Source organism: Natrix helvetica, assembly GCF_964273705.1.
Source record: "Natrix helvetica genome assembly, chromosome: 5".
NCBI lineage: Eukaryota > Metazoa > Chordata > Lepidosauria > Squamata > Natricidae > Natrix > Natrix helvetica.
In genome coordinates, this window is record NC_138551.1 from 153120541 (window position 1) to 153134017 (window position 13477).

General features: G+C 47.8%; 1 protein-coding gene across 1 annotated transcript in view; it reads left to right on the plus strand.

Moving 5' to 3' along the window:
• Positions 1-12879, plus strand: part of DNAJC11 (DnaJ heat shock protein family (Hsp40) member C11) — a 33189-nt gene extending 20310 nt beyond the window's left edge. The window contains exons 8-16 of the mRNA XM_081955739.1: positions 33-222; positions 1097-1182; positions 2824-2940; positions 3384-3539; positions 4653-4722; positions 5070-5127; positions 6425-6567; positions 7491-7620; positions 10626-12879. Of these exons, the coding sequence (XP_081811865.1) occupies positions 33-222; positions 1097-1182; positions 2824-2940; positions 3384-3539; positions 4653-4722; positions 5070-5127; positions 6425-6567; positions 7491-7620; positions 10626-10651 (976 nt within the window). The 3' untranslated portion in view covers positions 10652-12879. The remainder of the gene's footprint in view (positions 1-32; positions 223-1096; positions 1183-2823; positions 2941-3383; positions 3540-4652; positions 4723-5069; positions 5128-6424; positions 6568-7490; positions 7621-10625) is intronic.
• Positions 12880-13477: the final 598 nt, after the last annotated feature.

The window sequence follows — 13477 nt, forward strand, 5'->3', positions numbered from 1 at the left end:
TCCATTTCTTTCTGTCTTGGCACGCCGGGCAGCTTCGTCACCACTAACTGTGCCCTCCAGTTCTCCTCGCGTGGCATCCGTCCCGGCTTTACGACGGTCCTGGCACGAAATCTGGACAAGAACACCATGGGCTACCTCCAGTGGCGCTGGGGCATCCAGTCCGCCATGAACACCAGTGTCGTCCGGGACACCAAAACCAGCCACTTCACCATGGCCTTCCAGGTGAGAGGATTCCCGCTTTGCTCCTTTTCAGGCAGCGGTAGCGTATCGGTGCGGTCATTAAGCGAGTCGCATGGCCGTTGAATGAATCTGGCTTTTCCCCCATTGATTTTGCTTGTCGGAAGCGTGACTTTGGGCCAATTACTCTAGGAGACCATGGGTTCTAGTCTCACCTTACCCATGAAAGCTGGCTGGGTGACTTTGGGCCAGTCGCCAGGAGATGGTGAGTTCTAGTCCCGCCTGAGGCATGAAAGCCAACTAGGTGACTTCGAACCAATCACCAGGAGACTGGGAATTCTAGTTGCATTTTCGGCATGAAAGCCGCCTGGGTGACTTTGGGCCAGTCGCCAGGAGATGGTGAGTTCTAGTCTTGCCTTAGGCATGAAAGCCAGTAGGAGGACTTTGAAGCAATCACCAGGAGACTGGGAATTCTAGTTGCATTTTCGGCATGAAAGCCGCCTGGGTGACTTTGGGCCAGTCACCAGGAGATGGTGAGTTCTAGTCTTGCCTTAGGCATGAAAGCCAACTAGGTGACTTCGAACCAATCACCAGGAGCCTGTGAGTTCTAGTCTAGTTTTAGGCATGAAAGACGCCTGGGTGACTTTGGGCCAGTCGCCAGGAGATGGTGAGTTCTAGTCTTGCCTTAGGCATGAAAGCCAGTAGGAGGACTTTGAAGCAATCACCAGGAGACTGGGAATTCTAGTTGCATTTTTGGCATGAAAGCCGCCTGGGTGACTTTAGGCCAAGCATCAGGAGACTGGGAGTTCTAGTCCCGCCTGAGGCATGAAAGCCAATTAGGTGACTTTGAACCTGGACTTTGACGTTGGCCATGTTTGATTTGATTTAATGTATTTATTTTTTCTTTGCAATCTTGCAGCTGGGCATCCCCCACTCCTTCGTCATGGTCAGCTACCAGCACAAGTTTCAGGACGAAGATCAGATGCGGGTCAAAGGATCCCTGAAGTATGTCGGAACCGGTGGCTGGGCGCTGGATGGGCCCTTGGTGTGTGTGTGTGTGTGTGTGTGTGTGTGTGTGTGTGTGTGTGTGTGTGAAATTAGGACAGGGAAGCCCTTAGAGCGGTTAATCTTCGGAGGAAGAAGTGGGGCACCGGTGTCCTTCTCTCTTCTCCTACCTTGGCAACTTTTAAGAGGTGTGAACTTCAACTCCCAGAATTCCCCAGCAGCTCCCAGAATTCCCCACTTCCGAAGGCTGGCAAACACTGACATACCGTATTTTTCGGAATATAAGACGCACCTTTTTCCCTCAAAAAAGAGGCTGAAAATCTGGGTGTGTCTTATACACTGAATACAGCATTTTTGACCTCCCGAAACCCCACCCCCACCTTCACCAAAATGGCCGTGCAGAGCCTTTAGGAAGCTCCCAGAGTACTCCTGCGGGCTGGGAGGGCAGAAATGAGCAATAAATGGGCCATTTTATACTCAGTTTTGCCCACAGGAGCACACTATAAGCCTCCTAAAGCCTATGCATGCCCCTTTTTTTGACAAAATATGGGGCCGCTTTCATGAAAAACTGGCCATTTTATGCTCAGTTTTGCCCCCCCCCCAGGCCCTCAGGAGGACACTATAAGCCTCCTAAAGGCTATGCATGTCCTTTTTTTGACAAAAAAACAGGGTTGCTTTTGCGAAAAACGGCCTGTTTTGGGGAGGTCTGCAGAGTGCAAAACGTTTTTTAAAAATTTTTTGCTCCTTCAAAATCTTGTTGCGTCTTATACTCCGAAAAATACATTAATCTTTATTATTGATTGTTGTTTTTTAAATCCTTCCGAGGTGTGGGGCTGGATTTAGGGAGGGATGTAGCACCAAGAAACCCCCGCAAGAGAAATGTCTGGAATGATGGCAGATCTCCTGCTCGAGTAGGGGGTTGGAGTAGATGACCTCCAAAGTCCCTTCCAACCCCTGTAATTCTATGATTCTGAGATAGATGGGCAAGACACATGACGAGGAGGGAGGGAAGGAAGGAAGGAAGAACGGACGGAAGGACTTGCCTCCAGAAGTTGTGGGCGCTCCATCATTGCAGGCTGATAAGGAGAGATGAAACAGCCATTTGTCTTAAGGAGTGGCCTAAGGGGTGGGGCTCTGGCCTCACAATCAAGAGGCCGTGAGTTCGATCCTAGGTGGAGGCAGATATTTCTCTTTCTCTGGGCACAATGAGAATAAATCTGCTGAACAAAACTCCCCCCTGGGGACAGGAAAGGCATCCGGCCAGTAAGCATTCAGCCCCATTCAGTTGCCCCAAACTCCACCACGCAAGGGATTAGGTGGTCATTAAATGAGGATGATTAGATAACCATTGGTCCAGAATGATAGAGGGGCTTCCGCTTGAGCAGGGGGCTGGACTAGAAGACCTCCAAGGTCCCTTTCCAGTCCTATGGTTTCATGATTCTGAAATAGATCAGACTGACAGAGGAGGGGTGGATGAATGGACGTAACAGCTGGCCTTCAGAAGTTGTGGAGGCTTTTAGGAAGAGACTGGACAGCCACCTGTCTGAAATGGTCTGGGGCTGGACTAGAAGACCTCCGAGGTCCCTTCCAACGCCGCTATTCTGGCTTCCTTTACGGCATCTCAATTTTGGTTCCTTCCAGGGCTGGCTTTTTCGGCACCATCGTGGAGTACGGAGCGGAGCGGAAGATCTCCAAACACAGCGTCCTGGGGGCCACGGTCAGCGTCGGGGTGCCCCAAGGCGTCTCTTTGAAGATCAAGTAAGTCAGCTGCCCACCGCTGCCCTCGGTCACTGAATTCCTGCTCCTTCTGGCCAGAACCAGCAGGATGGAGGGGCAGAGGCCTCACCCTTGTGCATGTGCCAGGAGGGTTGGCATAGACAGGCATCGCCTCAGTCTAAAGTCTCTTTCTACCCCTGACGGACGGTGCCTAGTTGGCGCACAGGGGCTGGAGTGGCAAGAGAGCATCCATTTCCTCAGGGGGGAATTCATTCATAGACCCCCGGATGCCAGTGGGGGGCAAATCCCCAGCTGCTTTCAAGGGGAAACCACCATTGCAGTGGGCAGAAAAAGCTTGGTTTGGAAACTGCCTGCCCCAAAATTTAAAAAATATATGCAGCAACCAAAGAAATAACAATTTGTGCGTGTTAATGTATTTCTTCCTTCTTCTTCGTCGTCTTCTTCCTTCTCCTCCTGCCTTCTAGGCTGAACAGAGCCAGCCAGACCTATTTCTTCCCCATTCACCTGACCGACCAACTCCTGCCCAGCGCCGTTTTCTATGCCACGGCTGGGCCTCTCATCTTCTACTTCGCCATGGACCGGCTGATCATCCAACCTTACCTGCGGGCGCAGAAGGAGAAGTGAGTGGCCCAGAGCTGTGGGAAGGGGGGGGGGAGGAGTCTCTCGCCTAGCTGTGATGGAGGTTGATCTGAGGGCTGTGGCCTTTGCAGCTTTGTCAATGATAGATTAGATGGATGGATGGATGGAGAATGAATGAATGATAGATAGATAATAGATGATAGATAGATAGATAGATAGATAGATAGATAGATAGATAGATAGATGATAGATACATAGATAGATAGATAGATAGATAGATAGATAGATAGATAGATAGAAGATATAGATGAGATAGATAGATAGATAGATAGATAGATAGATGATAGATAAATAGAAGATATAGATGATAGATAGATAGATAGATAGATAGATAGATAGATAGATAGATGAATGATAGATACATAGATAGATAGATAGATAGATAGATAGATAGATAGAAGATATAGATGAGATAGATAGATAGATAGATAGATGATAGATAAATAGAAGATATAGATGATAGATAGATAGATAGATAGATAGATAGATAGATAGATGAATGATAGATACATAGATAGATAGATAGATAGATAGATAGATAGATAGATAGGTAGGTAGGTAGATAGATAGATAGATAATGAATGAATGAATGAATGAAGGATAGATGATAGATAAATATAGATAATGAATGAAAGAAAGAAAGAAAGAAAGATAGATAGATAGATAGATAGATAGATGATAGATAATGAATGAAAGATAGATGATAGATAGATAGATAGTGGATGAATGATAGATGGATGGATGGATAGATAATGAATGAATGAATGATAGATAAATAGATAATGAATGATAGATAATGAAAAAGATAGATAAATGATAGATAATGAATGAAAGATAGATAGATGGAAGGATGGATGGATAATGAATGAATGAATGATAGATAAATAGATAATGAATGAATGAATGATAGATAGATAGATAAATAGATGCAGACAGACAGATAGATGAAAGAGAGAGAGATGAAAGATAGACAGACACACACACATTGCCGGGGTCCCTGTGTTCCTGCTGGGCCTCCCCTCCAGGGACTTGGCAGAGAGAGGGAGGGAGGAGCCAATCTGGACCCCACAAAATCCCCCCCTTTCTGGCCTTAGGGACCTGGAGAAGCAGCGGGAGAGCTGCGCCAGTGACACCTTCCAGAAGAAACAGGAAGCCGAAGCTGCCGTAAGTCTCTGCCTCCCTTTGAATCCTCACCAGGAATATTTGCAGCAGCGTTTCTCAAACCGCGGCAACTTTTAAGACCTTGTGGACTTCAGCTCCCAGAATTCCCTGTGGCTGGCTGGAGAATTCTGGGAGCGGAAGTCCGCAGGTCTTAAAAAAGTTGAGAAACTCCCATTTCCAGAAGAGATCTCGCGTCCTCCCGAGTCAGAGGAAGCGCACCCGGCTTTCGGTATCAAGGCTTCTGGAGTCCCTCCCCAGCCTGCCAAGCCCACAAGCCACAAAGAGGCCCAATCGTGGCTGGAGGATAACGTCCCAATCCAAGGCCTGAAATGCTTAACCTTGCTATGCAGGTGCGGCTTATGCAAGAGTCTGTCCGACGGATCATCGAAGCAGAGGAAGCCAGGATGGGTGCGTAGAGCTGGTCTGACACTTTGCTCTTCCTTCCTCCCCGCTTGTCAAGTAATATAGATAGATATCAGAAAGATAGGTGATAGATAGGAGATAGATAGATAGATAGATAGATAGATAGATAGATAGATAGATAGATAGATAGATAGATGATAGATAGATAGATAGATAGATAGATAGATGATAGATAGATAGATAGATAGATAGATAGATAGATGATAGATAGATAGATAGATAGATAGATTAGATAGATGATAGATGATAGATAGATGATTGATAGATAGATAGATAGATAGATAGATAGATAGATAGATGATAGATAGATGATAGATAGATAGATAGATAGATAGATGATAGATAGATAGATAGATAGATAGATGATAGATAGATAGATAGATAGGAGATAGATAGATAGATAGATAGATAGATAGATGATAGATAGATAGATAGATAGATAGATAGATAGATAGATAGATAGATAGATGATAGATAGATAGATAGATGATAGATAGATAGATGATAGATAGATGATAGATAGGAGATAGATAGATGATAGATAGATAGATAGATAGATAGATAGATGATAGATAGATGATAGATAGATAATGATAAAGATAGAGAAAGATAGATAATGAATGAATGAAAGATAGAGAGATAGATGAAAGATAATGAATGACAGATAAATAGATAATGAATGAAAGACAGAGATGATAAATATATAATGAATGAGATAGAGAATGAAAAATAATGAATGAAAGATGGATGGATGGATGGATGGATGGATAGATAGATAGATAGATAGATAGATAGATAGATGATAGATAGATGATAGATAGATAGATAATGAATGATAGAGATAGAGAATGAAACATAGATAAATAGATAATGAAAGATAGAGATAGATAGATGAAAGATAATGAATGATAGATAAATAGATAATGAAAGATAGATGATAATGAATGAAAGATAGATAATGAATGAAAGATAGATAATGAAAGGCAGATAAATGATAGATAATGAATGAATGAAAAAGATAGATGAAAGATAATGAATGATAGATAATGAATGAATGAAAAAGATAGATGAAAGATAATGAATGATAGATAATGAATGATAGATAGAAAGATAGATAATGAAAGATAGAGAGATAGATGTTAGATAATGAAAGATTAGATAGATGGGTGGGGTGGGAGGGGGTAATTTCTCTCGGGGGGGGTTACTTCCTTGCTTTGGGGAGTCTGGGGGACAAGCCTCCCCCCCCAAATTTGACCCCGTTTCCCTTCTCGTTCCTCAAAAGGCCTGATTATCGTCAACGCCTGGTACGGGAAGTTTGTCAATGACCACAGCAGGCGGGACGAGAAAGCCAAGGTCATCGACGTGACTGTGCCTTTACAGTGCCTGGTCAAGGATTCGAAACTCATTCTCACTGAAGCCTCCAAGGTAAGGACGGTGCCAGGATGGAATGAGGCAGACAGACAGGTTTCCTTGGCTCTTTTCCGCTCAGGGCGAAGGATTCAAAGAGGATTCAGGGACTGGAGGCTAAGACATATGAGGAACGGTTGCAGGAACTGGGGATGTCTAGTCTGATGAAAAGAAGGACGAGGGGAGACAGGATAGCAGTCTTCCAACATCTCAGGGGTTGCCACAAAGAAGAGGGAGTCAAGCTATTCTCCAAGGCACCTGAGGACAGAACAAGAAGCAACGGGTGGAAACTAATCAAGGAGAGAAGCAACTTAGAACTAAGGAGAAACTTCCTGACAGTGAGAACAATTAATCAGTGGAACAGAATTTGCCTCCAGAAGTTGTGAATGTCCCAACACTGGAAGTCTTTAAGAAGATGCTGGATAGCCATTTGTCTGAAACGGTATAGGGTTTCCTGCCTAGGCGGGGGGTTGGACTAGAAGACCTCCAAGGTCCCTTCCAACTCTTGTTATTGTATGAAGTTGTGCGTGGGCTCCATGCCAGACAAAGAGGAAGTTTAGAGGGGAGATGATAGCAGTCATCCAATGTTTGAGGGGCTGCCCCAAAGAAGAAGGGGGTCCATTTACTGTTCAAAGCACCCGAGGGCAGGAGAAGAAGCAACGGATGGAAACTAATCAAGGAGAGAAGCAACCTGGAACTAAGGAGAAACTTCCTGACAGTGAGGACTAATAACCAGTGAAGAGATTGGACAGCCATTTATCTGAAACAGTCTTAGGTCTCCTGCTTGAGCAGAGGGTTGGACTAGAAGACCTCCAAGGTCCCTTCCAACTCTGTTCCTTTCCCATTCTACTCTACTCTGGGTTGCCGCTCTGCACGAGCTCAGGAGCTCTGTTCTCCCACGGGGGAGCCGGTTCCAGGAGCCTCCTTTTTTGCTCCCACAGGCTGGCCTGCCTGGATTTTATGACCCCTGCGTTGGCGAAGACAAAAACCTGAAAGTGCTCTACCAGTTTCGTGGCGTTCTGCACCAAGTGATGTCGGCGGATAACGAGGCCCTTCGGATACCAAAGCAGTGTAAGTCCTTTCCAGTCCTTTAAGCCATCCCTTCAATTAGTTGGAAGATTGACTCAGCCTCCCGTCCTTCCGAGGTGGGTCAAAGGAGGACCCGGATTGTTGGGGGGGCAAGAGGCTGACTCTGTAAACCGCTTAGAGAGGGCTGTAAAAGCACTTTGAAGAGGTATATAAGTCTAAGTGCTATTCTTTCCCCCCTCACTCCCTCTTTCTATTCCTTCCTTTTCTCCTTCCTTTCCCCCCTCACTCCCTCTTTCTATTCCTTCCTTTTCTCCTTCCTTTCCCCCCTCACTCCCTCTTTCTATTCCTTCCTTCCTTCCTTTCCCCCCTCACTCCCTCTTTCTATTCCTTCCTTTTCTCCTTCCTTTCCCCCCTCACTCCCTCTTTCTATTCCTTCCTTCCTTTCCCCCCTCACTCCCTCTTTCTATTCCTTCCTTCCTTCCTTTCCCCCCTCACTCCCTCTTTCTATTCCTTCCTTTTCTCCTTCCTTTCCCCCCTCACTCCCTCTTTCTATTCCTTCCTTTTCTCCTTCCTTTCCCCCCTCACTCCCTCTTTCTATTCCTTCCTTCCTTCCTTTCCCCCCTCACTCCCTCTTTCTATTCCTTCCTTTTCTCCTTCCTTTCCCCCCTCACTCCCTCTTTCTATTCCTTCCTTTTCTCCTTCCTTTCCCCCCTCACTCCCTCTTTCTATTCCTTCCTTTTCTCCTTCCTTTCCCCCCTCACTCCCTCTTTCTATTCCTTCCTTTTCTCCTTCCTTTCCCCCCTCACTCCCTCTTTCTATTCCTTCCTTCCTTCCTTTCCCCCCTCACTCCCTCTTTCTATTCCTTCCTTTTCTCCTTCCTTTCCCCCCTCACTCCCTCTTTCTATTCCTTCCTTCCTTTCCCCCCTCACTCCCTCTTTCTATTCCTTCCTTCCTTCCTTTCCCCCCTCACTCCCTCTTTCTATTCCTTCCTTTTCTCCTTCCTTTCCCCCCTCACTCCCTCTTTCTATTCCTTCCTTTTCTCCTTCCTTTCCCCCCTCACTCCCTCTTTCTATTCCTTCCTTCCTTCCTTTCCCCCCTCACTCCCTCTTTCTATTCCTTCCTTTTCTCCTTCCTTTCCCCCCTCACTCCCTCTTTCTATTCCTTCCTTTTCTCCTTCCTTTCCCCCCTCACTCCCTCTTTCTATTCCTTCCTTTTCTCCTTCCTTTCCCCCCTCACTCCCTCTTTCTATTCCTTCCTTTTCTCCTTCCTTTCCCCCCTCACTCCCTCTTTCTATTCCTTCCTTCCTTCCTTTCCCCCCTCACTCCCTCTTTCTATTCCTTCCTTTTCTCCTTCCTTTCCCCCCTCACTCCCTCTTTCTATTCCTTCCTTCCTTCCTTTCCCCCCTCACTCCCTCTTTCTATTCCTTCCTTTTCTCCTTCCTTTCCCCCCTCACTCCCTCTTTCTATTCCTTCCTTTTCTCCTTCCTTTCCCCCCTCACTCCCTCTTTCTATTCCTTCCTTCCTTCCTTTCCCCCCTCACTCCCTCTTTCTATTCCTTCCTTTTCTCCTTCCTTTCCCCCCTCACTCCCTCTTTCTATTCCTTCCTTCCTTTCCCCCCTCACTCCCTCTTTCTATTCCTTCCTTCCTTCCTTTCCCCCCTCACTCCCTCTTTCTATTCCTTCCTTTTCTCCTTCCTTTCCCCCCTCACTCCCTCTTTCTATTCCTTCCTTTTCTCCTTCCTTTCCCCCCTCACTCCCTCTTTCTATTCCTTCCTTCCTTCCTTTCCCCCCTCACTCCCTCTTTCTATTCCTTCCTTTTCTCCTTCCTTTCCCCCCTCACTCCCTCTTTCTATTCCTTCCTTTTCTCCTTCCTTTCCCCCCTCACTCCCTCTTTCTATTCCTTCCTTTTCTCCTTCCTTTCCCCCCTCACTCCCTCTTTCTATTCCTTCCTTTTCTCCTTCCTTTCCCCCCTCACTCCCTCTTTCTATTCCTTCCTTCCTTCCTTTCCCCCCTCACTCCCTCTTTCTATTCCTTCCTTTTCTCCTTCCTTTCCCCCCTCACTCCCTCTTTCTATTCCTTCCTTCCTTCCTTTCCCCCCTCACTCCCTCTTTCTATTCCTTCCTTCCTTCCTTTCCCCCCTCACTCCCTCTTTCTATTCCTTCCTTTTCTCCTTCCTTTCCCCCCTCACTCCCTCTTTCTATTCCTTCCTTTTCTCCTTCCTTTCCCCCCTCACTCCCTCTTTCTATTCCTTCCTTTTCTCCTTCCTTTCCCCCCTCACTCCCTCTTTCTATTCCTTCCTTTTCTCCTTCCTTTCCCCCCTCACTCCCTCTTTCTATTCCTTCCTTTTCTCCTTCCTTTCCCCCCTCACTCCCTCTTTCTATTCCTTCCTTCCTTCCTTTCCCCCCTCACTCCCTCTTTCTATTCCTTCCTTTTCTCCTTCCTTTCCCCCCTCACTCCCTCTTTCTATTCCTTCCTTCCTTCCTTTCCCCCCTCACTCCCTCTTTCTATTCCTTCCTTTTCTCCTTCCTTTCCCCCCTCACTCCCTCTTTCTATTCTTTCCTTCCTTCCTTCCTTCCTTCCTTCCTTCCTTCCTTCCTTCCTTCCTTCCTTCCTTCCTTCCTTCCTTCCTTCCTTCCTTCCTTCCTTCCTTCCTGGGTGTTACAATGGTTAGAATGCAGTATTGCAGGCTGATTCTGCCCACTGCCAGCAGTTCGATCTGGCCATAACTTTAGGCCAATCGCTAAGAGCCTGGGAGTTCTAGTCCCGCCTTAAGCATGAAAACCATAACTTTAGGCCAATTGATAAGAGCCTGGGAGTTCTAGTCCCACCTTAAGCATGAAAGCTGGTTTTCATGCTTAAGGCGGGACTAGAATGGAGAAGTCCCTTCTTCCTGATCCTCCTTAAGAGGGGAGAAATCCCTGTTTGGTGGGTGGAGATTTTCTCCATTTGGGGGGGCAGGTCGATCTTCTGACCCCTATGCACTCCTTCCCCCCATAACCGTCCGGCCTACTTTAATTTCTCTTTCATTTTTCTCTTCTTCCGCCAACAGCCCACCGGATCGATATGGACAGTTAATGCAACAGTGGAGCGGGGGGGGGGGGGGGCTACCTTCTCCCCTGGGCTCAACAGAACACCCCACCCCCGCTTCCCGCTTCCCTTCCTGGATTCGAAACAGCTTCCACACCCTTTGGAGAAGAGAGAGAGAGGGGGGGCGGGAAATGAAGTGGCTTTCGCACCCGTGACCCTGAGGTTGAGAAGGACCCACAGCAAACTTATTTTTACAGGTGCCCCAGAGTGCTTTCTCCCCACCCTCCCATCACCCCAGGCACGCTGTGGGGCAGGAGGTGTCCAGGATCAACGTCCTCCGCTCCCCCGCAGCCCCCTTGTCAAAGGGGCAAGGTCAGTTTTAACCACTCAATCGTCCCAACACTTCCGACACCTGGCGTTTCTTTCGACCTCTGTATTTTTCGGATTCCTCCCATCTCCAGCGTGTAAAGCTCGCCGATCTCGTCTCTCCCTCTCCCTCTCTAACCAAGCATCGTAAAAAACATGAAAAAGAAGGTGGGGGGGGGGGAGAAATCAGCCGTCCACCCAATTAGGGACCAGAGACAGGCAGCGTGACCCTCTCCGTGCGTCGTTGACCCGACGGGATCCTGCTAGCCGCCTTTCTCAATCCAAACCAGGATCTTCTCGGTTGGAAGCCGAAGGAAGTGAACTCCGCCTTCGGGATCAGCCGTCCTCACCCACCAAGAACCAAAGCTATTTAAGACTCCCACCCCTTCGACCCCACAAGGGCTGGCGTGGACGATAAACCAGATGCAAGACCGCGACCATCGTCCCCTTCCTCAGCGGATGGGCTCTTTGGGGAAAGATCAAGCACCCCCCCCCCCAAGTTTCCGAATCGCGGCCCCTTCTCCTTCCGAAAAACCATCCCGGATGCTCCAACGTTGGAAAACTCGCCGGCTTCTCCTCAACGCCGCAAAGGCCGTGTGGTCGGCCGTGTTACAAACAAGGTATTTCTCTCGGATTTTAAGCAAATGCCCCTCAGGCAAGAAAACAATTGGGGTGTTGGTTCTCACACGCTTCCCAAATCGCCCCTTTTTTTCCTTGCGCTGCTCCCCTAATTTTTCAAGTTCCAGAGGTTGGGATAATAATCATCATCATCATCGTAGCAGCCCTTTGTGGTGCTTGTTATTCCACCCGCTGCGGTTTTATTCCCCTTCCCCCAGATCTTGGCCACCGATCGAGATCCACAGCTAGCACCAGGAGGGCCCCCCGGGGGTTTTGGGGGGTTACAAACAGCAATGTTGCGGCCCTCCCCTTCCTCCCCTCCCCACCAATGAGCTCCCTGGGGTGTGAGGAGGGAGGGTTGCCTGTATTTTTTTCCTGTAAGATCCAAGGACAATAAAAGCAACCCCGTTTTGTGACGGACGGCGTCTGCGTGAGACGGGTGGGGTTGGAGTTGGCACCGCCAGAAGAGGAGGGGGTGGGGGTGTCAAAATCTCCGCATGGATTTATCGCTAAGTTTTGCGGTTTGGGACGTAGCATCGCAAGAAGCTGGAAGGGGCCTCCAGAGGTCATCCAGTCCAACAACCCCGCTCCAGCAGGAGACCTGACGCCATCCAGATGTCAAATGGCTGTCCGGTCTTTTGTAAAGCACCTGGGTTGGGTTAACGGGTTGATATCTGAACTTCTTCTTTCATCTCACCCCAAAGCGCTTATGAAGAAGGGTTTTTTTTTTTTTAATTTTACCAACATTTGAAGGGACTGTTGAAATTAGGTGGTGGTGGGGTCTAGTAGTTAAAGGCACCAAGCTAGAAACTGGGAGAGAGAGAGTTGTAGTCCTGCCTGGGGCATGAAAGCTGGATGGATGACTATGGCCCAATCCCCAGGAGACGGCGAGTTCTAGTCCTGCCTTAGGCATGAAGGCCGCCTGGGTGATTTTGGGCCTGTCTGTCTGTCTCTCCCTTGCCAAAATTCAGGTGTTTGGCAACTGTCTCATAATTACGACGTAGTTTCCGGGGGGGGGGTGGGGGGAGGGAGGTGTCACATGTTCTCCTTTTGCGTGTTTCCTTCTGACGGGCAAAGTTGATGGGGATTCATTTAACATCCCCGCATTACTCATCCTAACAACTGTGGTGAGAAATCTCGTAAAACGGAGCAAGGCTCACGCAATGATCGTTTCACTTAGCAACAAACATTTTGGGCTCCATTGTGGTCGTAAGTCGAGGACTACCTGCAATCTAATGTCGGTTTATTGATGGGGAGCTGCAATTATACCCCGAAATTATTATGTCACCTGATTTCTTTGTATTCTTTTTAAGCCTTTTGGGGAGGGGTGGGGGGAGAAAGAAGGCAGCTGGCTTGCAGCCGAGCGAGGGATTCGAACTCAAGAGAACGCATTCCATAAAACAAATCATTTTAATTATCGTTTTAAAAAATTAAAGCTCTTGAACTGAGATTGTACACAGATGAAACCCTTTGACACACGGCTGCTTTGGGCGCTGAAGACCCAGCGCTTTTGGCTGTGGGGACCCCCTCCACGCCCAACCAACGCGGGGAACCAAAGAAGGGAAGGAATGAAAAATTAGTCCTGGCGTAAAGTCCCCACGCCAGGCAGAGGCTTCCCAGTGGGATGGCTGGATGATTCCCACGTTAAGAGAGAGACCGGAGTGGATCTCGCAGGATCCAGGAATCCACCAAAGGCTTCACACCACAACACCAGAAACGGACCAGGAATGTCAGACTTAATCGATCAAAGATTATGGGAAGCCGGGAGGGTGTGTGTGTGTGTGTCTTCCCCACACTTTTTCCCCCTCCCAAGCCATCGGAGGAGACAAAGGCAGTCTCTGAAAGTCCAAAGGCAGCACCGACAGACAGCCGAACCAAAGTCCACCCCTC